The following is a 27,318-nucleotide window of genomic DNA, read 5'->3' as shown; positions in this document are numbered from 1 at the left end:
ATAAAATGAAAGATGATAGGGACATTTATTGGTTAGAATTTACGACTTTCAATACTGGTATCATGGATATACCTCCAATCTAACACTATATATTTGAGGAGACTTAAACAAAATCTAGTGCCAATTCTTTAGCCGTGATAATAAATGATGTAGCATAACGAGTGCCGTGTGTTCAACTGTCAAGCAACTGCAATTCATAGAGTATTTTGTTGATTGAGAACTATAATCTCCAATACTCACCAAGACAACTTAGTAAGAGAAAGACAAACCTGTATTTCCAGAAGTCGGCTCGATAAGAGTGTAACCTGGCTTAATTTTTCCATATGCTTCTGCATCTTCCACCATCCTTATTCCTATACGATCTTTGACACTTCCACCAGCGTTGAAAAACTCACATTTTACCACTGCAAATAAGCAAAGATAAGATAAGAATCAGGGATTGGCATTTAAGATGACATAAATTCAGAACCATTTGGGTGAGCAATTTTATTGACACGGTCACTCAAGCCGTTTTTTTCCTTTTTTTTTTGCTATTATAACTACACTTCAGAACTGAGAGTCTTGCTAGCAATAAAGAAGGAGCTTCAGATTGTAAAGATAGGCAACTACAGAGATAATTTTTATTTCCCAGGGACTGCCACAAGCTGCATCTGAGTCAACTTTGGTTGTTATGCATAACTAAAAAAATGGGGTTAGAGAGAGGAGTTCTTAGGGAGCAGTGAATTTTACCAAGGGCTATAAAGAATACTACACGTAAATCAAAGAATATTTTGTTTTTAAGGAAATAAATTTTAAGCGAAACGAGGTTAACGCTCCAAATACAGTACTTTAACCTCATTGAAGAAAATTCCTAGGTATCTTTCCAGAATTGACTACTTTTCTTGACGATTTATCAGAGATAAAAAGAACTGACGCACTAAATAATTGAGAGCATGAAGGGAGGAAAATTCACAAACAGTAGAACTTATAACATTTGAATCTATTAACTAGTTTAGTGGAAGAGGTCATAGTATTTCCAAGTTGCAAAACAACACTACCAGGACAATCTCATTTCAAATAATTAGAGATTGCAACACCCAATAATTTTAGAGTAAAAACCAATATTTCAGAGGCAGGTATAGAACAAGTAAAAGAAGAGATAGTAATTCTTAAATCTTTTGGCTTTGAAGAATTGACTTTGAACAGCTTTATCTGACATTTTTTAGGGAATATCCCCTGATTTTCAAACATGTATCTAGGGTGGTTAAATCACATACAGATTCTATCTATTCTGAACATCAACGCCAAGGCTGCTAACTACTGCAATTCCTACATGTTGAGGTGTTTAACAGCTTTTCAAAAGATGGTATCGTATCTATTCGAACAAAGTTCCGACAAGCATTTTATTGGGTTTCTTGTGATAAGACCACGCCAAGAGAAATAACAGGATAAAGGAAATTAAAGACATTCTTCAGTTTCAGCTTAGATATTGTAAATGAGTGCTAAATTAAAATACACACACAGAAAATCAACTTTAATAGATAATAGGTCATTAAACAAAAAATACTATCCATCACTTAGTTTACAATATTAATAATGCCTTAGAAATTGGAAAGATTCCAAAGATAATTTTTATTGATTTTAAAAAGGCGTCTGACATCACATCAGCATCGAGTAAGCCCCTAAAATGGACCCCCATTTTTGAAAAGAAAAGTAGGTTTGTTATGCAAATCCAAACTATGTTTGAAGTTGTTGTAGCATTAAACTTTATACAGATTATGGCGTCGCATGTATGAAATTTCATAAACAAAACCCAGATGGAAACAAAAGCTTTTGCACTATCTAATGATAATCAGCTAACAAAACAATCTCCGACATTTTTAGTAGTGGCTCAGAGTAGAAGAGGTTTTCGGTTTAGGAGAGAAGGGTACTTTCCAGAAATAGCATTATAATACAAAACATCAAATAACTTGATTTTAAATCAATGCTCTTTCAATGTAGTAGTGGAAACAGAGTTTGGTTCCAAAAGGGACACTCAAGGAAAGTAGTAGAATTGTAATCTTTAATTTATTTGCAATGAGCAAACTTGAACTAATCACGATTTAATTTAAAAGACATATCTTATACAAAGAAGTTAAAATTAACATTAATTTACACTTTACTACATGTTCAGTATAATGTTTTCGAAGAATACATCAACAATTTAGCAGGGGAGTTGACATGGGTAGCAGGCACTCAAAATTCAATAATTTATATCTGTTTTGTTTTAGTATCACTCTCTATTTTCATGCAAAGAACAATCATTCCAAATTCGAATAATCATTCTAAATTTATATTTAAATGAAATCAACTTGTTTTGCAATAGCACTGACTAAGTAAAGATGTTTATAACTTCCATGTTTTTTTTTCTTTTTTTTTTCCCCGCGCCACTAAGCATTGAGCGGTCGGAAGAACTGTGTACCAAATTTTTAATTCTAACTTATAAGTGCTAGTAGTCTCCTCAAGGCTCGAGATTGATTGGGGTGCAAAGTGATAGGAAGACGACAAGCCCCTTCAATATGAAGAAATTACTCAGCCAAACATTCTGTCAATAGTTAGAACTTCAACGCTCCTCCAAAAGAGGTCTGAACCCTTACAAAATGGAATGCTGGTTATTTCACTGTCATCCAAACACTATTGCAATTTTTTATGTTGTTAAATCAAATGTATAACTTACAAACTTCACATTTGATACCCATGCTTTGGGGAATCCGATTAAGCCGAACAAGTGGTGTCCTTCCAACATGACTTAATATATTTGGAAGAATTTTCAATGGTTCTTGACTGAAAAAAAAAATAATCGAAGATTATTTTTCGTTTGGTTTTTATCACATGGAAAACAAAAACACGAAGCATTGTTTCAGGAATAATTCAATTTTTGAAAAGAGGCCACAGCAGTCAAAGATGACGCGTTAATTTGTTTTTCTGTACAAATCCTCAGAATGTATAGTTACAATAATGATATTTCTTCCATTGAAATGTACTTGTTTCTGGAAAGGCTCATCTGTTTAAGCCATGCTGATTTCACAGATTAACGAAGTAATACAATAGAACTGCAACAAATATTTCTCCTTATATTATGCCTTGTTTTGTATCTCATATGTCTTCATAAGAGACTTAAGATAGGCTATTCTTTATTATCTAAAACTTGTTTCCTCCAATTAACCACCTTAGGAATATCTTAAGATGAACATTTTAATTCCAGTTGATTCATTTGCATAAAAAAGGATCCCTTTCATCCCAAAGCGAAAACTGAGAGCAATTATGAATGAAAACGGAATCATTTGCCACAGAATCGCTTATATATTTGTATAACTTCGACCTGACTTTATTGAATAAGAAAACATAATTAGAATAAAGCTCCTGAGGATTATCAATGATCCCTGGGGCCTAAACGTTAGACCCTAGAGAACGTCGAACATTCTTACTAATACATCGCTGATTAATATCACAATATATATTTCATTGGAGATCCCTGCTAAGAACCATTCATGCGTGTTATGTTTATAGAATTATATCAAAATAATGGAACTGAAACAAAATGTTTTATTTCTAGCGTAATAGTGTTCCTTAATTTCACTCCAATATATTTTATGAAAAAAGTATGTGAAAAGTATCCAAAATCAGAGAAAAATGTGTAGGTTACAAAGTTGGATAAGCATGATATACATTAATGAAAGAAGGCAAGTCGTGTTAGTCCCAAGGGTATTAGACCATATATGTATTTATACATGAACACAGCAGTTTAGAAGAGGCCAATTCGTTTTACTGATAGTAGCTGGAATTTAAGAAAAGCTTCTTTAGCTAAATCTATTAAAATAAAGATATTAATTAAAATATTAAAATATTAATTATATTAAATTAGAGATTTAGATAAATTAGATATTATTAATTAATTAGATATTAATTATATTAAAATATATTTTTTTAAATCTATTAAAATAAATTGACGTTACAGCACAATTTTGTATGGTTTGAATTCTCTTTAGATTATAGCTGAAAGAAATATCCCAAATGTAACAACATTACTGAATATAACAAAAACAAGAGTATAATAAAGGGCTCACAAAACTTTTAGAGAGAGGATATTTTTCAATCTGCACAGAATATCGGTTCCTCAAGCAATTTTTATAGATAATGAATGTGCATGTTCTTTCTATGACAATAATCCATCAATGATTACACCTAAGTATTAAAAATTGGGAATCCTATCTATCAATTGTTAAAATTACTTAAGTATTTTTAAGAATTTTTTTAAAGTATTTAAAAAGTATTTTAGAATTTTTTTTAAATATTAATGAGGAAATGGTTACTCCTAGTGTATTTCATTAGGTTATTCAGCGTGTTTTCCATGATTTTAAAAAAGGGTTTCAAATTTCCTATCATCAAATTTCCTATATCAGCAGTATATATAAGGTAAAGAGCGAGTACTAAAATTCACCCCTGTACAATTCCACAAGTTATTATCTGTTCTCGTGATCTTTTTGCTCCGACCATAACCACATGTGACCTCTACAATATATATGACTGAATCCAACAAACAATCCACAGTGGAAAACTAGACCTCCGTTGCCTGTGCAACGGGAAGTGTTGCAGCAACTGTGCCCTGTTCCTTAGGGCACAGCTGCGGAGCAACACGTGCAACTGTGCCCTACGGGACACAGTTGCTATTTCCGGGAAATCTGAAAGAGATACGGAAATAACGTCTTAAAGTTTTCTGCTTAACTTTTGATGGTCTAAACTAGGAAAATATAAAACAAACCAAATTCACCAAAAAATTTAAATTGCCCCGAGGGCATGACAAAACTTCCAAATAGAAAAACCCAAAGAAGGAATTTTATTTCGGAGAAACTATTGTAAGCTCCAGTTGTTAGGAGATCGAGGCCTGTCGAACCGCGTTGGAAAAAAAATTCTAACTGGTCCAGAACAGAAGTTACCTCTAGAACGTCGAAACTTCGGAAATTATTTCTTAGAGAACGAAGCAACTTGGTATATAGACCACTTCACTTCTTCTTGCATACTTTTCATAGCACTACCCAATAAAAATATAAGAAACATCAAATTCGAAAATTTGAGAAAATTCCAAAAAAAATCGGAACGAGATGGACTTTTCCGGAATTATTTCCGGGAAATCTGTAAGAGCTACGGAATTTTGTGCTCCGGTTCTCGAAGAGACAAATCAAAGTTCTACATGAGTTCAGCATAACTGTATTTCTAACAAGTTTATTTCCGAAGCTAGGGTCGTCTTAACTTGACGCCAAACATCGAACGCACAGTTTCTAAGAAAAAAACCGTTTTATTTTTTTTTATGGAAAACTGTTAGAAATTTTAGGAACTTCTCTGGAACTTTTTTACTCTGTTTCACGTTTCCCTTCCCTCTGAAAAATCTCAAATTTTTAACTCTTACCACTTCGGAGCTACAGGTCGCTGATCGCGGTGAAAAAAAAAAAAAAAAAAAAAAAAAAAAAAAAAAAAAAAAAAAAAAAAAAAAAAAAAAAAAACTACGAAAGCAGTAGTGTTGCTCCGCAACACAATTATATTTCTTAAAGTTACTAATTAGAAAATTACTATTTACTGTATCAAAATCTTTTGAGAAGTCAATAAATAAAGCTGAGGAGTAAAAACCCTTATCTAGGAATTCTTTCACTCATCAAATAACACAGGTAATAGCATGAACCATCAAGTGCCTTTTCCAAAATTCATATTGTTTTGGTGAGACGATTCCCTTTTCTTTTGCAAATTTACTAATTTATCATGTAAATTTTTTCACAAATCTTCAAAATAACTGATCAAATTGAAAGATAGGAGGAGGGAGTTATTAAATCTGTTCCTTGTTTCCATTCTCATGCAAAGGTATAATACAGCTTTTCTTTGGACCTTTAGTTGTAATGCCTTTTTGAGAAGATGAGATTAGATAAGAAAGAGCAAAATGATGGGCATCACTGGAAAATATGTTCCAGAATACGTTTTGGCGTGAGTAAATTCCAAGAATCTTCGGATGTCCATTCTTCTTCATATGTTTATGATATATTTGGATCCCATAAAGAGATCCATTCATTTTTTCAAATTTCCTGGAATACTTCCTCTGATTATTGGGTAATTTTAAGTATTTTTCAAACATGTCTGCAAGCTGAAAAAAACCAACATGATGCTAGCAATAATGACATTTTTTTAAATCATTATCATCAACTTATAAATTGTGGCTTCAAAATCATGTGAAAGGGAGCAATTAATAAGAGCCTCAAATGATATAAGAATTTGCAATCCTTACATTCAAAGAGAACATGATGAGCATTTTCTAATATGTAATGGCAATTTCTGCGTACAGAGGTGAGGTGAACTCCCCAGTTGAAAAGATTGGCGTTAAGTAAATATTTCTAGTTTGTATCTAGTTTTAAAATTCATGGTTCTTTCATTTCTTGGGGGAGGGATATCAGCTGCTGTGTTTGCAAAATTATCTGTCATTTTATTATGTTGAATTTCTTTATGACTAAGAATATGAAGAAATACACTAGAGAATCTGCTTCAAAACATATAGCCAATCTTTCGGTGGATATTTTTCAGGTCATGCTTATCAGCATGATAATTTATCTGGCTTAAAAGATGAATTGATTAAGGAGCAGTATTTTCTTTGTAGATGTCTCCAGACTAATTAAAACATCTTATACAAGTCGTACTGCAAATAATTCTGCAGAAAATAAAGACGATTAATCGGAAGGGGGGGATATTCGGGTTTATGTCTGGGATACTGACAGCTGAAACTCCTTTAGATGAAAATTCGAGGAACAAGATACAGAATTCATATGAGGAGGTTTATTAAAAGTTTTCTGGTATACATTGATTACCATATACTTGTATTTTGATGAAATACTGTCGTCTCTGAAGGTAAGCTCTTTACCTCAATGGGTTGACCCCTGACAAATTTCTCATTTTATTAAGTGGGGTGTACTTACGAAGTCCCATTCCAATACAGACTAGAGAGTTTTGCAATGTCTCTAGCATGTTCAGCATATGTGAGGACCTGTTAGCAAAAAACTGAATGTCATATTCCATCTTTTCTCTTATATAAACCTTATCAAAATTAATCATTGTTTTAGGTGACGAGCCTCATTTCGAATTAAATATAAAAAACAACAACTATTTAAGTGAAAGTAAGGAGCGACATTAAAACTTAAAACGAACAGGAATTATTCCGTATATGAAAGGGGCTGTCCCCTCCTCAACGCACCGCTCTTTACGCTAAAGTTTTTTTTATTTTAAAAAGTAGAGTTGTGAGAAAGAGGCAAACTTTAGCGTAAAGAGCGCGGCATTGAGGAGGGGACAGCCCCTTTCATATACGGAATAATTCCTGTTCGTTTTAAGTTTTAGTGTTGCTCCTTATTTTCAGTTAAAAAAAAACTTTTTTAAATTTAATTTCAGAACGTTTTTGAATCAATGCAGGTTTTGATTGTGGCTCACCGTACATAAATAATTAAGACGAAATTTACAAATTAATTTTACTTTTTTGGCTAAATGGCTTTCTTAAAGTTCTGATCAGATGATTTTGAGAAAAAAGGGGCGGGAGAGAGGGCCTAGCTACCCTCCAATTTTTTGGTTACTTAAAAAGGCCACTAGAACATAATTGTATTTACGAACTTTTTTATTAGTAATAAATATACGTAACTTACAAATTAACTTACGTAACAAACTTCTATATTCGTATATTTTGATTAGGTATATGAGGGGGTTCGCCCCCTCGTCAATACCTCGCTCTTTTACACTAAATTTTGAATTTTTTTCTAATTCTTTAAGAATGACCCTTGAATCACAAAGGCCGCTTAATTAGAATAAATAGCTCTTTTGAAATTACTGGAAATACTTTAGCGTAAAGATCGAAGTATTGAGGAGGGGACGAACCCCCTCATATACGTAATGATTTCTCTTCGTTTTAAGTTTTAATGTTGCAACTTACTTTCAGTTGAAAAAACTTGTTCTCTTAATTTAATTTATCATTGCTTTTTAAATGATGCTGGAAAATTCGGCGCCCCCTTCATGGAAATTCTCTTTCCGCATTATAAATTCCTCCATAGAAAGATCCTCTCACGTAACCCCTCCCCCGACCATCAGAAAATAAAAACCTGAAAATGCCTGTATACTTCCCAATCACCAAGACTATATGCAGACAATGGGCAAAGTTCATAACTTGCAGCCCGTCCCTAGATCACTTAACATGGGCACTAGAACTTTTAAAATCCGTTAGAATGAACCCTCTCACGACACTCTAGGACCACTGGGTCGATACGATCACCTCTGGGAAAAACAAAACAAACAAATAAACACGCATCTGCAATCTTTCTTCTGGCAAAAAAAATTTACAAATTCCACATTTTTGCAGATAAGAGCTTGAAACCCCTAAAATAGGGTTTTATGATATGTTTAATCTTATGGTGTGATTTTCATTACGATTCTACGACTTTTAGGGAGTGTTTTCCCCTTTTTTTTGGAAATAAGGCAAATTTTCTCAGGCTCAAAATTTTTGATGGGTAAGACTAAACTTCATGAGACTAATATATTTAAAAACAGCATAAAAATCAAATTCTTTTTCTGTATCTATTGGTATCAAAATTCCGTTTTTTCAGAGTTTTGGTTACTATTGAGCCGGGTCACTCCTTACTACAGTTTGTTACCACAAAACTATTTGATTAACAAGCCGTTTTAGTATAGCCAGTCTCTGGATAATATCAAACAGTTTGTGGTAACGAACTGTAGTAAGGAGGGACCCGGCTCAACAGTAAACAAAACTCTAAAAAACGGAACTTCGACGCTAAAAGATATATCTAAAGAATCGCATTTTTATGCTGATTTTAAATATATAAGTTTCATCAAATTCAGTCTTTGTCATCAAAAGTTACGAGCCTGAGAAAATTTGCCTTATTTTGGAAAATAGGGGAAAACATCCCCTAAAAGTCATATGATCTTAACGAAAATCACACCATCGCATTCAGCGTATCAGAGAGCCCTATGGAAAAAATTTCAAGGTCCCATCTACAAAAATGAGGAATTTCGTATTTTTGGCCAGAAGACAGATCACGGGTGCGTGTTTATTTGTTTGTTTGTTGTTGTTTTTTTCCCAGGGGTCATCGTATCGACCAAGTGGTCCTAGAGTGTTGCAAGAGGGCTCATTCTAACGGAAATGAAAAGTTCTAGTGCCTTTTTTAAGTTACTAAAAAAATTGGAGGGCACCTAGGCCCCCTCCCACGCTCATTTTTTTCCCAGTCAACGGATCAAAATTTTGAGATAGCCATTTTGTTCCGCATAGTCAAAAACCATGATAAATATGTCTTTGAGGATGACTTATTCCCACAGTCCCTGGGGGAGGGGCTGCAAGTTACAAACTTTGACCAATGTTTACATACAGTAATGGTTATTGGGAAGTGTACCGACATTTTCAGGGGGATTTTTTTGGTTTGAGTATGGGGTTCAGGGGAGGGGGCTATGTGGGAGGATCTTTCCTTGGAGGAATATTTCATGGGGGAAGAGAAATTCAATGAAAAGGGCGCAGGATTTTCTAGCATTGGTATTAAAAAAAAACAATGAAAATATAAAGATGAAAAAGTTTTTTCGATTGAAAGTAAGGAGTAGCATTAAAACTCAAAACGAACAGAGATTATTACGCATATGAGGGGTTCTAAAAACACTTTAGTATAAAGAGTGGGGTATTTAGGAGGAGATAAATACTTCGCTCTTTATGCTAAAGTATTTTTAGTAATTTCAACTATTTATTCTACGGCCTTTCTGATTCAGGGGTCATTCGTAAAGGATTGGGACAAAACTTAAGATTTAGTGTGAAGAGCAAGGTATTAACGAGGGGACAAACCCCCTCATATATATAATCAAAAATATAAGAATATAAAAGTTTGTTACGTAAGTTAATTCTTAAGTTACGTATATTTTTTACTAATAAAAACGTTTGTTAAAAATTAAAAGTTCTAGTTGCCTTTTTAAGTAACCGAAAAATTGGAGGGCAACTAGGCCTCCTTCCCCACCCAGTATTTCTCAAAATCGTCAATCAAAACTAAGAGAAAGCCATTTAGCCAAAAAAAAAGAATTAATATGCAAATTTCATTTTAATAATTTATGTACGGAGAGCCAAAATCAAACAGAAATTAAATAAAAAAAACTATTTTTTTTAACTGAAAGTAAGGAGCGACATTAAAACTTGAAAAGGTTAACAAAACTAATAGTAAAGTCAATATTCATGAGTACCTCAAGTAATTCCTTATGAATGACACTCTCAAGGGCATCAACTACCATCAAAAAGTAAGGCAACTGTTGAATGTCCTTGCTTCAAGAAATTAAGTATACTGTGTTCAAGACAAGCAATATTGTCCTATGAACAATGCCCCTTTCTGAATCCCCTTTGCTCAACAGGATAGGGTTTATTTACTCCTAGAAAGCATTCAACATGACTAGGACTAGCATCAGTTGTTCTAGGATTTTACCCAATATTGTTAGTTGGTAAATTAGTCTATAAGATTTGATATTGTTATAATGCTGGTTAAGTTTAGTGATGGGAATTACTATGGGTATTGTCCATGATCTTGGAATATTATGATGGGTCCATATATGATTATAAATCTGCAGAAGTGCATGTTTAAATATTACTAGAACTTGTGTAAACCATTTTATATGTATGTCATCATGTCCAAGAGTAGACATCCGGTTGCTTATTCTAATTGTCCACTCCATCTCTTCAAAAAGGAAGAGTTTTTCAAAGGACAGCTTATGTAAGTAGGATTTTGAAAGAACACAAAATCTTGTGGTTCATCCTATGATGTCTTATTTGTACAGCTCTGCAATCAGTTCTGTTCTTGTAGTCACTCGGAATGTACCTCTTATTATATTCCCATTTTCCACTAGTTTATTAAAGCCATTGAGCCTGCTCAAATATTGGTGGACTTAAGTTGCAGCACTTTTGGAGTCAATCCAGGAGCAAAACCTTTCCCAAACTTTTTCTTTCTGCGCATTCTTTTAAGCTTAGCAATTCCTTGTTTATACTGAAGATGTGTGATATGTGTGGTAGTAATAGATGTGTTTTTATTCTTAGTCTCATTCTCAATTCCAAGGCTAGCAGCAGTTTCCACAAAAGAAAAAGAAAATAAAATTAATATTCGTGATTTATAGAATAAATATTAAGTAATAAGTGTTATATTTTTAGAATCAGAAGACAGGCAGATTTTTGTTAGTAGGTGAATAAAACTGAAACGCTGAAAGGATATATGCATCAAAATAATACAATTGGTATTCCCAAAAATGGTCCTTCTATGTAAGTAAATAAACTAATAATTTCAAGTTTATGATCTTAAATAACTTTAATAATAACAGCATTGATGCATAGCTTAGATTCTTAGCTATTCATTGACATATACAATTCTTCTCAATTCCTATTTGGTACCAATATATGAGGGTTTGAGTTTTACGCAATTTTGCTCAATTGCATAATGGTTTTCAACCCTGGTATTTTTTTCCCCCAGTATTCAGTATAGAGTAAAGGCACTGATGATTTGACAATTTTTTTAAACAAGAAAAAACTTTTTCTACTCCAGAGAGCTTAATTTAAAGACTTTTGATTTTAAAAGGCTTTCAGTATGTAGGGAAAAAATCTAGAAATCTAACTGTTCATCTACAAATTTGACAGAACAGTACAAAATCCCAAGACAGTGGAATTCCACTGTCTTGGAGAAAAAAATGTGAATTCAACATGCCTATTCTTTTTTATTTTATTTCTTTGTTTCTCTTCAACTTTGTTTAATATATAAATGTATAAAACACCATTTACACAGTGGAAGCAAAAACTGAAAAAATTGCCTCAAGTATGTTAACGAAATGGGATAATCTTAAATCATATAAGGTGTAATCATGTGACCTAGGTCATGTGAGTCTTCTTTTTTCATAGTGTTGCACATATACCACAAGAATAGCATCTCCAAATGCGCAAGATTTCTTTGTTGTTGACAGTGAAAATGTTGTCAATATTTAGCGATTTCAAAGTTAATCTGCCATTTTAATCAACTTTTAAAATTATAATTTTGACTATCCTTTGTCTAGAAAATCCAGAATCTTTGAAATATACATATCCTACTTAAGATCATTAGAAATTTGTAACATCAATGAGTTTAACATGTTTCACTGGTACTTTGGGTGGGATAGGGTCTAAGAAAACATGAATAAAATTCAAGAATTCTAAGAAATTTATTGTCATTCTATTTGACTTAATGGAATTTACTTTCATATGTAAATTCTTACCTTCATCCAAAATAAGGGTAGGATTTTGATAGGGTAATTTTTGATATAACTATGACATACTTCAAGGATTGTCAGGTCATCTAAATATTAACATCTTCAAGAGAATCTCTTACCAATTTCATTAATCAATACTAAATATAAGAGCAGTCCTAACAAGGTTCCTTGAGGAATTCCAGGCTAAGCAGGGAGGGGTTCAGAGAGAAGATTGTTGTATTTTAACAGCTTGGTATCTCTTTGAAAGAAAACATATACAGAATTTACTCAGAGAGAGTCTACTTCAAAGTTGTTCAGTGATAAATGAATTAGGATGTTATGATCAACCAAGCAAATGCTTAAAAATATGAAAATGGTATGAGGCCAAGTTGCAGTTCCACATATGATGGGAAAATCTATCATCAAATCAGTAAAACTATGATTTAAAAAAAAATTCTTTAAATGTCTTTTTCATGCAAAATATTATTAAAAATAATAATCATCAAAATCTCTCATTGTTGAGAAAGTACCCATAAATTTGACAACTATATTTTTATCAGAGGACCTTGAATTTTGACACCAACTGTTTCTCATGTTCACTGAAGTTTCAACTGAGTCACCTGTGTTTTAACATGACCTTTTACTGTCTGTCAAAAATTTCAACAAGGTTGCCACAAGACATTTTCAAAAGAAATGAATCTCATGATAGAAGCCAATATCTATGTTTGAATTCAGCAGAAAGAACATAAATTTTCTGTCATTTTAATTTAATTTTGTCAAGAAAAAAACAATGTGGCTACAGTTTAAGAGCAGATGTATCTTGATGCATTGGTGCTGATCCTAACTTTTTTTTTTGCAAGAATATAACCAAGTAATGACAGTTTGAACATTATAAAATAGCTAAAAAATTGTCAGGAGCTCATTTTGTGCCAAAAACAGGAAATTGATTTAATCACATTTTCTTCTCTTATCTGGGTGTACTGGATATAGTGTCCACGTTTTACATTGCTAAATACAATGATGGCTCCAAGAGCTGGTGTGCCAAGTCACAACTAAACAGAGTTATTCTGTTTTGAAGTAGAATTTTGAGTGGTTCCAAAGTTATACTGTTGAATCATCAGTGCCTTTACCCTAGGTTAGTCATTCATGTTAGGCTAACTAGACATTTCCAAGTTAACCAAAAGTAACTAGTCTTACGAAAAATGAATCCATGGGTGGAGGGAAGGGGGCAGGGCAGCTGCCCCCCTAGAACTTCAAACTTATGCTAGATATTAACAAGAACTTTCATATGTTGGAATTTTTCAGTTGGACTTACCTGGTAGATGGTTGAAAAAGCTGAAAATGAACAGAAATTTCCAAATATTGTTCCTGATATCAATACCTACATTTCAAATTCAATATTTATTTTTGGTCTAGTACATAGATAGGAGACTGGCCTGTAATCAACAGGCTTTGACTTTTTTTTTAATTCTCCAGGAATTGACTCAAGCAATAAGAAGTTGATGAGTATGCCAAAGCAAAGGTAACTCATTCAATACCATCCTTGAAAAAGACAATTAGAGATACTTCACCACTTTTCCCCCTGGATACATCTCTATCCAAGTGGTCAAGAGTGCCAAACCTGGGCCACCCCAGTACTGGTATAAGCATCTCTTGCACATTTGGCCACCTCACAAAAGAAACAGAAAAGTGGCCAGGGGAACATAAAAACTTGTTTTTCTGCAATAAAATGAAGAAAGAATATGGCCAGTATAAAAACTACAAAATGAATTTCAGTAAGGTTTAAAAAAACTAAAGAGTATTAATTTTAAATTATAAATTGACTGATGAACACCAAAAGTGAGTCATTCTGCTAATCTTGGAATTCCAATTGCCAGTGATTGCAGTTTCATTTCAACTTCTGTCTTTAAGACAATACACATCTCATCAGTTAGTGCAAAGTCTCTTGCTCCAGTCTCCTTCAGAAAGTGGACCCTAAGTTCTTTAGTTGCTACTTTCTTGATAATGATAATATATTGAACAGAATTCCCTTTCTTGGTCTTCAACTCAACCAGAAAGTAATCACCAGCTACGACTTTCTCAGTGTCAAATTGGAAGTTGCTGGTAGGGGGCTCATCTTCAGCATCCGTACTGCAGTCTGAAGAGCTGTTGTAGACAGGATTGTCCATATTAGAATTGTCACTCCAACTGCAACTCTTGTGACAAGAAACAAGCCTTTTTACTTCTCTGACTTCTTTTCTAGGACTAAGTCTTTCTATGCAGATACAGCTTTTATCTCAGAAGTAACACATTCTTTCACAGGGGTGTCAGTGAACATTTCTGACTTTTTCACATTTTTTTTCCTGTTGAGCTTTCTGAAAAGGAGTTTACATGGACCATACCTTTTAACATATCATCTGCTGACCTTTGATTCTCATTTGAGGCAGAACCTGTGCTGTGCCTGTCTCAGGGCCTATGTCAAAAAAGGAGTCTAAAAGTTGCACAAGATTTACACTGAGCACAGAAACTTCCCTGGTAAGTGCTTCTCTAGATGTGGTAGGCACTCTATCTGAAACAATTGACAGGAGGAACTCATAATCCTTGAAGACATCTATGTTGGTGGGGTAGAAACTACTTGCTCTGATTCAACTGATTATATTTTTAGGAGCAAAACCCTTTGGACATGCTTTCTTCAGTACCTCAGCAATGTTACAAACTGGTATAGTTTAACATTTATGGGCAGTCATAAAACTTGCAGTTTCCTCATTGTAGTAGGCCTTAAGGTGGCCCATAACTACCTTTTCTGGAGTCTATAGTTTGTGAGTAGTGTGGTGAGAGACAGTTAAAAGTAGAACACAATTCTATTTAGCTAGATCAAGCAATTCAACAGTGTATTGGCTGATCTGGCAGTCCATTTTCAGAAGTACAGTTAACTGTTTGGAGGGTTTAACTTGTTTAATAAAATGCTGCAAGTAAACCAAATGAGAGGCAGTCATCCAGCCAGAAGTATTTTCTGAGTCAATCATGATGGTTTCTGGGGAAATAAGTAGAGGAGGGACTTAACAATGCATTAACACTAGCACAAATTGTGGGCAACTGATCTCTTTCTGCTGACATGACTTTCCCTACTTACTTCTGGCATATCTGTGCAATGATTTTACTAGGCTTGTGGATGTTTTCAGACCCAATTTCTCAGCATTCCAAATACCTTGTTGTCTGAAGATGTGCTTATGTGGCCCTTGCTCTAGGTTGTTAAAGAAAGCTTCTACACTGTGATGGTTGAAAGCAGTTACCTGTGATAAGCTTGCACCTTCTGGTGTTATTACTGAGAAGAGTTTTAAGGCAATCAATAAAACCACAGAACCAATTTCTGCCTAAAAAACTCATCAAGAACTTTACTGTGCAACACATAATGGGCCATTTTGATCATACTCACTGGCAATAACAGCTTGGTAAAGTAGAAGCATGCTGAGTACTTAACTCAGAGATCAAAAACTGAACCCATAAACTAGTTCACTTTTGTTCAGTTCTGCTTTCTATTCACCAACCTCTGAAAAAGCTATTTAAAATAAAAAATTTCATTTATGACAGGCTAGAATTTGTTCAATGCTGTAAGTTTGATATTTCAATTAATATAGACTCAGTTACAATAATTCATTCTTTAATATAAAATTTTGGTAATCTTCATCATTATGATACTACTCCTTGATTTTTTGTTTGGCTCTCTCAATCATTGCTTCTCTATAATTTTTATCATTGTGATATTGCTCCTTGATCTCTTGTTTGGCTCCCTCAACTATTTTTTTCACTATAATCTTCGCCATTATGATAATGCTTCTTGCTATTTTATTTGGCTCTCTTGATTTTTACTTCTTGATAGGCCTGGTCTGTAAAATACATTAACTTAATCCATTTGAGTGCTTAGTAATATAGCATTTTTCTATATTATAGTTCTTATAGTATGATTCTTGTTTTGATCTGACACTATTTTTAGGAGTTACATGCAATTACATTTCTTAGTATTGGATGTGATCATCTCTTACTAGGTTGCTAGCAACTGCAACAACCCTGAATCCACTACTACCTTTGCATTTCCTGTTCTCTGGTACTTTTATATTCTTAGTAACACCATAAGTGAATGCAAATTTACATGCTTCAGGGAATATAGCAAGTTTTTAGTCCTTTTTCTTGTTCCTCTGTAAATATTACTCATGTTTTGTAACAAGGGGTTAAGAAACACAGGTCCAGACTTTGTAGAGGGATATCCAGTGTGTCAACATATTTCATATAGCCTTGCAGGATTCCTCTAGGGACCCTCATGACACTTCCAGAGAACCTGAGTGACTTTTTGCTAACTAAGACAGAAAAAACTGCTGTTTTCATCTTTCTGGATCCCAACCACCTATATATCTTTCCTCTTCTGTTTTACTTTTAAGCATTTTATCTTGAATGAAATTTAACAGAAAAATAGAATTTCAGTTCACCTACTGGTTTGACAGGATTAAAAAATGCCAGAATTGATCAATTTTTGGGTTTTGAGCTTGCCTTCACCCTTTATATTTACTTTGGTAAAGTATGCCAAACCAACACTGGATATTGTGGCCACACATGCAAATTTGCCATCCTTTGAGATGAAAAAATACTAACAGCAAACCAGTGAAGGTGGCATATCCTGGAAGCTACCAAAGACAGGCAAACAATAAGAGAATACAACATGAGTTTATGGCTTTTCTAGTATATGAAATTAGCTGTAAGCCCTTAGATAAATATTGGATAAAATTCCTTACTTAATCACTATAAAATATTATCTAATTCAATACTTTTGATAAAAGTACCAATCAAGGCCAGACATTTTAAAACCATATGCTGCCTTCTATCTTTTATTATCCACCAGAAGCAGCCATACAGTTTTGGATCATTTCCTCTTAACTATGCATTGAACTCCTGCCTAAGGCATTTAATAAAGAGATTAGTACCTGCACAATACAGATTGTTGGTCAGCATGCAAAAAAGAGAAAGGGAGAGAAGTCCCCAAAAATTCTAGTTTAGCTACTTTTGGCTATCTTGGAAAGGGGTTAGGTTATGAAAATGAAACTTTCAGGGATGGCTTTACAGACTAAAGTATGTCCTAGAAAGTTATTTTGAAGTACCTACCTCTGCTCCTCTCTCTAGAGGGCCCTTACCTTTGATGCCCTTTAAACATTGGTGTGTTATAAAAGTGAAATCTTGCAAAATATGTCTTCTGCTTAAATGAAATGCAACAAAACTGTTTCACAACTTGTCAGCTTCACAACCAAAATTTATGAGATTTCAAAGATTAATAAATACATTTCATAAATTCAGAAAAAAAAACAATTAATATGGCTTAAAATTCTACTCAAATAACAGTAACTGTATTTCCAGAACTAAAACCAGAGCAAAAAGAAACTCATGACTGAAATTTAACATAAAATGATGTTTTTTCAAAATTTCAATAGGTAGGCTGTAGACCTGTTAAGTAGGCAAGACTCTAGGGCTTAGAAATCTGAAGAGGGTTTACATGGAAGCTTGACAATAACTTCTCAGAGCATGCTTTTGGCCTTGGATATATTACTGAATGTGTCATTTTCCTAACCTAACCCCTATCCAAGATAGTGCAAAGTAGCTAAACTAGAATTTTACCACTTATTTTTATACTTAATTTTTTGTAACTGTTAACTTTTAAATTGAATTATTAGGACAAGAATCTTTTATCTAACCATATTGTGATTTGTGTCAAATCTCCTTTCTGATGTTTATGTTTGCTGGAAATTGGAAGTAGGTTAGTAGATCTAGTAAAGGCTATTATAGTATAGCCTACAGGAAAAACAGGGCAAGGAAAATGGTAAAGGCTAAGTTTTAGCAAAATAAAAATGACCAGCTTTTAAATACCTAAATATGCAGGACTTAGGGACACATTTAATAGCCACCACCCTCTCTATCACAGAATTGGCTGCCCCCCTTAAGACAAGATGATGTCTACATCCATTGATATATCAATGGAAAGACTATCAAACAAATATATGATCAATTCTATGCATGCATCCATTAGGAGAGGGATGTATTTTCAGGGTAGTGACTATTATGCTGAAAAGGAGCATAGCCAAAAAGCAGGAATAGGCTATGATGATATGACTTTTATTTTATGTTCACTTTGCAGATTATATAAGACAATATAGAAGGGGAGACTGGAAATGAACCATTCAGGGCATGAACAAAATAATGAAAAAGAACAAAAATTAGCAATCTAAAAGTGTCTTCATTTTGTTCAAGTACACTAGCCTAAGTCTCAAGTCAATACTGGTATTACTGGAACAATTGTTTTGGATCATGAAACTATTGATAATAGGCCTAGATGAATTTTGACTTTTTGAACACCTTTTCTCTCTTGCAAAACTACTGCAAACTTGCCATTATGGAGTTATTATATATTTGAACATTAGGGGGGGGGGGTAAAGCATAGCATATACTAAATACAGCAATGGTTAGTTTACATATTTAATATATGCTTTGCTTTACCCCCACCCACCTAATGTGCAAAAAAATAGCCCAAATTTGTTTCTAAACTAGTACAGATTTGCAATTTCAAATATCTGATCAACAAAAACAGAAATGATTGCAAATTCTATGTATAAATAAAAGAATATTTGGGCTGGAATAACTCCAAAATGGTGAGTTTGTAGTAGTTTTGCAAAGAGAGGAAAGATGTTCAAAAAGTGAAAAATGCATCTATTAATAATAGTTTCAAGACCCCAAACAATTGTTCCAGTAATACCAATATTGACCAAGTCTCCTTCTGTGCAGCCAATATTTTTACACTTTAGTTTTATAGGGACATTTAGAGCCAATCAAATTTCAGGTTACTAAATGACTGACTAGCCCAGAAAAACTAAGCCTAGACCACTTACAGATGTTTCCTGGAATGGGGTGAAGTACTAGGGTCAGCACCAATATGCCATGTACACTTAGATGGAAGGTCAGGACGGACAAAAAGTGGCTGCTCAGAACCTAGTACTGGCTTTGCTTCTTCTGATGGCATAACAATGCCTATTAATGAGCGTGTTCCAGCTGCGACAAAAGGTAACTAAAAGTTACGGAAAAGTTACTAAAAGTAACTTTTTCCGTTCCAGCTGATGCTATTTAGCAGCTGGAACGACACAAAAGTTACTTCAAAGTAACTTTTTCAGTAACTTTTACTAAAGATAGTTAACGAGCATCTTTAGTTAAGTAACTTAACATCATTATCATCACCAGAATAATATATAAAACTTTTATAGTGGCTAACACAAAAGTTTGAAGACCATGAGCCTTTATGCAGGGAAGAAAATGGAACTGCAATTGTTCAAAGAACCAGTGATGGTAAACAATCTTATTTTGACCTTGAAATGATTTTTACAAAAAAATTCATTGGTAAAGTTCAAGCATTAATGTGATCTAGGCATATCTAGAGAAGCTTGGTTGAATAGTTTGTTGGGGTGAAGTCTTCAGGTCTTGCTTTAGGAAGCTTCTAATTAAATTCCTGTAATCCTTGGACAGTTGCTAGCCTATCCAAAGTCAGTGGTAAATTGTTTTGTTGAGGTGGCATAGCCTAGAGTGAGTAATAGGTCTAATTGTCCAGAAAAAAATGTATATAGTTCAAAGAAAGCTAAGTTCAATCCCACTTGACAGAAAGAAACACTGTGTTACTCTGGAAGCTGATTTAAAACATTCAATGATAATTACTTGAGCTAGCCTTGGCTAGATTGAATCCTGTAATTCATTGAAGTGCTTCAAAAAACTTTGCAGTTTATTGGTAGCCTGTAACAACTTTTTAATATTAATTTATAGATACATTTGAGCCCTCCTAGCAAAGTTTCTTGTAGGCTGCTCCAGGCTTGAAAACCTAATCTTAGGAGTTTAAGGCCTGGTGTTGCTGTTATTTTGGTTGGGATAAGGGTCAATGGTGTGACTCTGTAAGCTTAGCCACAGTACACCTAACTATAATGATTAGCCTACCTTGAGAAATTTAGAGGAAAAACTTAAGAAGAATCAAATGTTTTTTGTACTCAAATGAAGAATCAATGTTTTGTAACACTCCCAGCTACAGACATCAAATCAGGATATCACTTGCTGTGCAATGCTGACCATTGGTCAGCATATAATTTTTTTCTTTTTTAAATAGGCCTAACTTCTTGCTACATTAGAAAATAGGGTCAAAACTAGTAGGCTATGCAATTATGCAGAATAATGGGAAACTCAAACCCTCATGTATTGCTATCAAAATAGGAATTGAGAAGAATTGTATACATCAATGCATAATGAAAAATCTAAGCTATGCATCAATATGGTTGTTAGTACTTGTGTGTTATTCAGAACACACTCAATAAGTAAAGTTAGGTTCTTTTGTGAAACAAACTATGATGCAATTACATTTAAATTAATATTTATATATAGAGATGGTTAGGTTAGGTATTTGATATAATGCACCCCCCACCCCCCTTCCCCTAATATGCAAATAAGGTTTTGGAATTTAGGCTAAGAGATTGGTTAGATAAAGAGGAAATACTGAGTCCAGTACAAGTGGGATTCAGATTGACATTCAGCACTATTGACCATATTTTTACTTTGGAAATATTGAGATGGAGATATGGTTGGCTATTTGTATCTTTTTAGACCTGAGAAGTGCTTTTGATTCAGTAAATAGGAGGTTGTTAATTGAAAGCCTGTTAGAAATAGGCTTGCCGTCTTGTTTTGTAGCAATAATAGCAGCTATGTATAGGAGGGTGAAGTTTGTTGTAAAGGTGATGGGGAAATTTTCTAGACTAGTTATGTCTCATTTGGGTGTTAAACAAGGATGTACTTTATCCCCAAAGCTTTTCTCCTTGTTTGTTAATGATTTAGACAGTTTTATGAAAAAATAATGGAGCCCCATTTTTATCTTTGGATTGGTTCAGGCTATCATGTATATTATTTGTAGATGATATAGTAGTAGTGGTGGTAATTTCAACTATTTATTCCACAGCCTTTCTGATTCAGGGGTCATTCATAAAGAATTGGGACAAAACTTAAGATTTAGTATAAAAGGTGAGGTATTAATAAGGGGACAAACCCCCTCATATACATAATAAAAAAAAATATAAGAGTATAAAAGTTTGTTATGTAAGTTAATTCTTAAGTTATGTATATTTTTTACTAATAAAAACGTTTGTTAAAAATTAAAGGTTCTAGTTGCCTTTTTCAGTAACTGAAAAATTGGAGGGCAACTAGGTCTCCTTCCCCACCCCTTATTTCTCAAAATCATCTGATCAAAACTAAGAGAAAGCCGTTTAGCCAAAAAAAAATTAATATGCAAATTTCATTTTAATAATTTATGTGCGGAGAGCCAAAATCAAAAATGCATTAATTCAAAAATGTTCAGAAATCAAATAAAAAAACTAGTTTTTCAAACTGAAAGTAAGGAGCAATATTAAAACTTAAAACAAACAGAAATTACTCTGTATATGAAATGGGTTGTCCCCTCTGCAATTCCTTGCTCTTTATGCTAAAGTTTGATTCTTTGCCACAATTCTACTTTTTAAAACAATTAAAAACTTTAGCGTAAAGAGTGAGGGATTGCAGAGGGGACAACCTATTTCATATACAGAGTAATTTCTGTTCATTTTAAGTTTTAATATTGCTCCTTACTTTCAGTTTAAAAAACTAGTTTTTTTTTATTTAATCTTTGTTTAGGGATTAAGCATAGGGAATCATGTTTGAGGAGTTAGCTTGGTAAGATTTTATTTATGGGTGTTTCTGAATTCATAAAGTGTGAAAGTTTGTTTGCTTTTTTAAGTTGTTTGGAATCAGGTGCTTGTATAAAGTTGCATGTGTTTGAGATGGCCTGCAGGCTGTTTTGCAAATAAATCTTATCTATGACATTTTGCCTTTTTTCAAAATAAATATAATACAGAATTTGTAGAACAGACAGAGAAGTTGAACAAATAGGCAGAACAATAAATGTGTTTTTATTCCCTTCACTGCCTGTGTCAATAGAAAAGCCAGGGATTTACTGTTTTCATTCCCTGGAAATTAGTCTTATACCTGGTTCCAATAGTGAGATTGAATTTGTCAAAGCTTGGAGGTTTATTCCTCCTGTCTGTTTAAAGAAAACAGATGCATAATTGAAGTTTTGTTCATTTCTATCTTACATTTCATGGGCATCCATGGTATTTCTTCCTTTATTTATCTTTCTTGTTTCTTTTCTGCAGGATTTTTTTTGTCTCATTTTTAGAAAGATAAAAAATTTTATTTACAAATTACTTATACTAGAAGCACATTTTTAAGACTTTGACCTAACTTAGGATCCCTTGTTCTAAAGGCATGATTGAATTTCTTGAAGCTAGAAATTTCTTTTGTGGCAAATTCAATGGTAAATATTTAGTTCACCCCTTTTGCAACTTAATAGTGGTAAAATAGGTAAGATTGTAAATTTTTAGTGACTGCAATATATTTCACCCATTACTAATTGCAGTAGAAAGGAAAGCCACTGGTAAGGACCCCTAAAGAATTATTTCAGATTATTTTAAAAAGGCTTTACTACCCATAAAGCTGGCATAACTAGAGAAGGGGCTTCTCAGGAATTAATGACTTTAAAAGCTATACATTATACATAAAAATGCACATTTTTATGCAGAAAGGCAGCAAGTTATTTATTACTAATCAGCTACAGCAGGTATATCTATTGCTTTCTTTAAACATCAATAAAGATAAAATGCATGCTGACAACTGAATGCTCCTTGGAAACTTTCTTTAGACACACTAATTGTGAGATGGATATCAACAAAATTCCAACAGGGTTTGTATTTACTTAAGATTTACAAACAAGCATATTGAATGCTTAATTTTGTGATATCCTAATCTCTAAACAGTAACTTTCCTAATAGTTTTCCACCAGCTCATTTCAGCAAAATCATTTGTAATGACAATACACCCTTTGCTTAGGTGGCCTGGCCTCTCCAAAATGAAAGACAACTGCTAGTAGGCTAAGCTAGTTCTGCTTGAAATTTGCTATATGAGTTAAGGTATCACTGAGATGGATTATGTTTTTTGCCGCATTTTTAACTGGATTATGAAGCCCATCTCTAAGTTGAACAAAAGATGAATTTTATCCATCTTTTGTTGATTTCACAAGGATTTTATGTTGGTTTCACAAGGATTTTAGTTGAACTTGAATCCTTATGAAAATGGCCCCTAAGAAACTTTTATAAGATATTAAAAACTTCAGGGTGAAAAATGAGTTATTAAGGAGGGGGAAGCTACCCTCATTTATGAATCATTTAAGAATTTACTGTAGCTACTAGCCCCTGACAAATCTTGGAAACACAAACTTTAGATGTCAAGTATAATAAAACAAAGATGTTATTATCCTTGATATTCCAAGTTACTCAGAATTACAATGGACACCACCAAATTAAGCATTTATGTTTGCACTAATTTGTTGTAAATTCAGAAAAGCAAGCTAATGTTTACATTCCATCAGAAATTTGTAATTTTGCAACAAGCTAACAACTGCATCCATAACCAAAATGATAAGATGCTTATCAATGCATTTCTGAGGCAAAAAATATTTGATGGGAGAATTTTCTGCAGGAAAAATTCTCCACAAAGAGGAAATTCTAGCTAGGAAAAGTTATGTGATTTGATTTCCCCTCCACAATACTCTGCTCTTTATGCTACACTTTGACCTTTTGTCTTAACTCTTTAACTCTTGAAACACAAGGGTCATTTAAATAAAATCAGAAACTTTTAAGTCCTAAAAAACTGTTTCTATGTAATATAAAGAAATAACAAATTATTGACTTTGGGTGAAACTAATGTTACCAGATAGTATACAAGAAATTGGGCAACTTCATTCTTTTCAAATTGGTTTTTGTTTAAAATAATATGTATTTTTCAAGAAAATCCTGACATTATGGGAATGATGGGAACCATTTTTGGAATTAACATATCAAATAGCATGAAACTTGGCAAAATATAGAATTTTCAAAACTGTAATTTTGGAGGCCAATGTTATTTATGAGTAAATTTATTAATGCCAAACCTGAAAAAATTAATTCCAAGAAATTAGAAGTTTATTCAACAAAGACAGTGATAGGTGATGTAGCCTATATGATTATTTTTGCTATTTAACCAACATTCTTTCTCGGGAAAAAAGAAAATAACTAAATGAAAACCATAAAATAGCCTAAACCCAAAAACATAGTCAAATAAAGAATATTTCTGCTATTTAACCAGCAAAACAAAATTAGCTAAATAGAAAGCATAAAACAGACCATAGCCAAAAGCCAGGAAGCAAAAAGAGACTTGTTGGTTGTACAGGCTGTCAGGTATTTAGTCAAAATGTTCCTATTGGGTTAGTTGGTCCATACATATGGTAAACTTTTTCTTCAAACATGCACATCAAAATAAAGACTCACAATGATTGTATACAAGATGACATCTTTGTATACAAGATGATGAATTACATCATAATTGCAGGTTACAACAATAAATGACTTGGTAGCAAAACAAAATAATGTATTTTTAAATAAAATCATAATCCTTTTTTCTTGGTCCTAAAAAACTGTCTCTATGAAAAAAAAAAAAATACAAATTATTAGTCAACATAATACTTGTCTCCACTCCAACATTCATTTATACATATACCCCACAATGGAGAAAATGGGGTAGCTAAGTAGTAATGCTATTTGGCAGTTGTTGCTAAAGTGTCAGCAGCTTTTGGAATTCTATTTAATTGTGCTATTGGCAGCTTTGGAACTTTGTCCATACCTGAATATACAAGATTGTATCTAGAAAAATAATAACTTGCAAGATTAAATTGAATATTATATTACAACTTACCACCATTTTTCTTCATTTTCATCTGATCCTACATTAGTATCCATTATTTCATCAATAAGCAACTGTAGAACTAAATAATGTTGTGTCATTTCTGATGTACCACTGGCAGAGTTCATTGTATGAAGATTTGAAAAAAGCTGTAAAATTGTAAAATCTAAAATTGTTTCTAGCTGAGATAATCTATTGAATTTTTGAAGTTATTTGATATTTTAGGATTTTGTAAGATATCTGTTTCAATATTAGTGAGTGTTTTGAAGAGTATCAAGCATTTGAGATGAAAGGAATGCATACAAAGTCTATAGGTTCAGTTATTTTTGTTTTCTACCTATCAAAAGACAATAGTTTTTGAACAGCCATCAGAAGAGAGAAATTTCCCTTCACAGAAAAATCCTAAATCAGCCATTGAATTTTTATGCACCCATCTCTATGCTATATTTTTCATGAATTTTGGAATATTTGATGGAGGCTGTAAAATTTTGTTCCTATATTGGGCTTTGAATAAATCATTTTTATCTTGGACTGTGGTCTCAAAGAAAGCCTAGATTTAATTAGAAGCAAATACAGTAAACTGAAAACTGTGTTGTGACTACTCTGCTTTATAAAGGTTAAACTTGGTGAACTGAATATTTCAAATATATGTCATCCACTTTACTCTAAATTAAATCCTACCTGCAAGTTTGTTTCTTTCGCTTGTTAAGTTTAGGTCATGGGCCTAATTATGAGCCTGATTTGGTTATTAAACAAGTTTCTGAAAATCATATTGCCCTAACGACAAAATGTTCTGTGTTCACAAATTAATGCCCAAGAAAACATTTTTAATTATCATGAAAAATTGGCATTTTTTATATAGCTTATACCTTTGATCTGATACAAGTTTAACCTATTCATAAGCAAATACTATAAAATTATGCAAATAAATAAAAAAACAAATTCCATAGAAATGAAGACATGAAACCCTTACAATTTTCTATGAATAAGCTGAAATCAGTCAAGTATAAAATAAAACAAAATCCAGGACAAAACCAGTCTTTCTGCTATGCTAATTCACAAATGGCACTAATTTACAAAACTGTAAATGGGAGGGGGAAGGGAATTTATTTTGAAAATCTGAGGAGAGGGGTTCCTTGATGGATGTACCAAAATATATATATTTCAATGAAAATTCCCAAAGTATTTTGCCAAATCTAGGAGAACTCCCTCTCATTTGATGCAGATCCATAATTAAAAAATCATTTAGTAAGCTCAAATACTTTTCAAGATAGCCTAGTGAAAAGGCCATCATTTGGAAATTTTAACTAGCCTAGTCTAAAATTCTAACCTTAATAGTTCAACTGAATGTAAGAAAGTGATAGGCCTAAGCCAAAGAGTTTCAATAATCAACACTACTGTATGCTATCTCAGACACTAATGCACTGAAATTAATATAGAAACAGGATATTTAAACCAAATCTATGTTAATGCCCACAGATTTATTGCAAAATTAATACCTTTCCATAATGAATTTGGCATTAAATTATTTATGCAGTATTCTGCTTTTCTTTTTGTGAACAATGTAGGTCAATTTTATACAGTGGGTCAAATTTAAGATATAGGTTAGGCTAGCTTAATCAATCAGGAAACAATGCAGAAAAAATAATTGTGGTAAAATTCTAGTTTAGCTACTTTTTGCTATCTTGGCAAGAGGTTACGTTATTTAAACTATACACAAGACAAACAAGTTTAAAAATGCAACTAGCCTAGAATATCCTATTCATACACCCCTAGAGTGTATCTAATTTTGTTGATTTCAAGATCAGTTCCAAAATATTCTAAGAGTTTCCTCTACTGGTCGGTGGCCTCAGCTACAATATTTACAAGTACTTATGCACAGGAAGTTATTCTAAATTCAGACTAAATGAGTCTAAAACAAATGTTATCAAAATCTTGGTCGTAATATTTTTTTCTATCTGAATAAGACCTTAGTTACTTCAAAAGCCGTTCCTGCTGAATGTAAAATTCAAGTAACTTCTCTAGTTACTTTAAAGTTACTTGATTTTTCACCTGGAACACCCTCAATGTCTAATCAACCTTTCAGCTCCTAAAACAAAAATGAGTATCTTCTTATTCTTCTTATTTGATATTGTTAATACTTTTTTCCACTTTCCAACCAGGCATTTTCGGGCGACCTTGTTGTGAGCTAGTGCGTTC

At 33.1% G+C, this 27,318-nt stretch overlaps 2 protein-coding genes across 2 annotated transcripts in view; both read right to left on the bottom strand.

Moving 5' to 3' along the window:
* The window catches only part of LOC136029082 (endoplasmic reticulum lectin 1-like), a gene marked incomplete in the record, with an annotated part of 524,377 nt that overhangs the window by 245,286 nt on the left and 251,773 nt on the right, over positions 1 to 27,318 (bottom strand).
* LOC136029089 (cystathionine beta-synthase-like) lies at positions 235 to 27,318 on the bottom strand. Its single transcript, XM_065707149.1, has 4 exons — positions 27,189 to 27,318; positions 19,182 to 19,329; positions 2,696 to 2,802; positions 235 to 404 (listed from the first exon to the last, which is right to left on the bottom strand). Exons 2-4 carry the CDS (start codon positions 19,310 to 19,312, stop codon positions 250 to 252), a joined length of 393 nt encoding a protein of 130 aa, XP_065563221.1. The 5' UTR covers positions 19,313 to 19,329; positions 27,189 to 27,318; the 3' UTR covers positions 235 to 249.

This window comes from Artemia franciscana, chromosome 7 (assembly GCF_032884065.1).
Source record: "Artemia franciscana chromosome 7, ASM3288406v1, whole genome shotgun sequence".
Taxonomy (NCBI): Eukaryota; Metazoa; Arthropoda; class Branchiopoda; order Anostraca; family Artemiidae; genus Artemia; species Artemia franciscana.
Note: the sequence above shows the minus strand (reverse complement) of the source record. Positions and strands in the feature narration are given on the sequence as shown.

Bases quoted from the DNA above. Each gene is read 5' to 3' on its own strand.
- LOC136029089 (XM_065707149.1), bottom strand. From the start codon at position 19,312: ATGCCATCAGAAGAAGCAAAGCCAGTACTAGGTTCTGAGCAGCCACTT. The intron at 2,803-19,181 runs GTAAGTGGTCTA...TTTTTTTTTCAG, and splicing joins CCCCATTCCAGGAAACATCT to TCAAGAACCATTGAAAATTC. The intron at 405-2,695 runs GTAAGTTATACA...GCTTATTTGCAG, and splicing joins GGGTATCAAATGTGAAGTTT to TGGTAAAATGTGAGTTTTTC.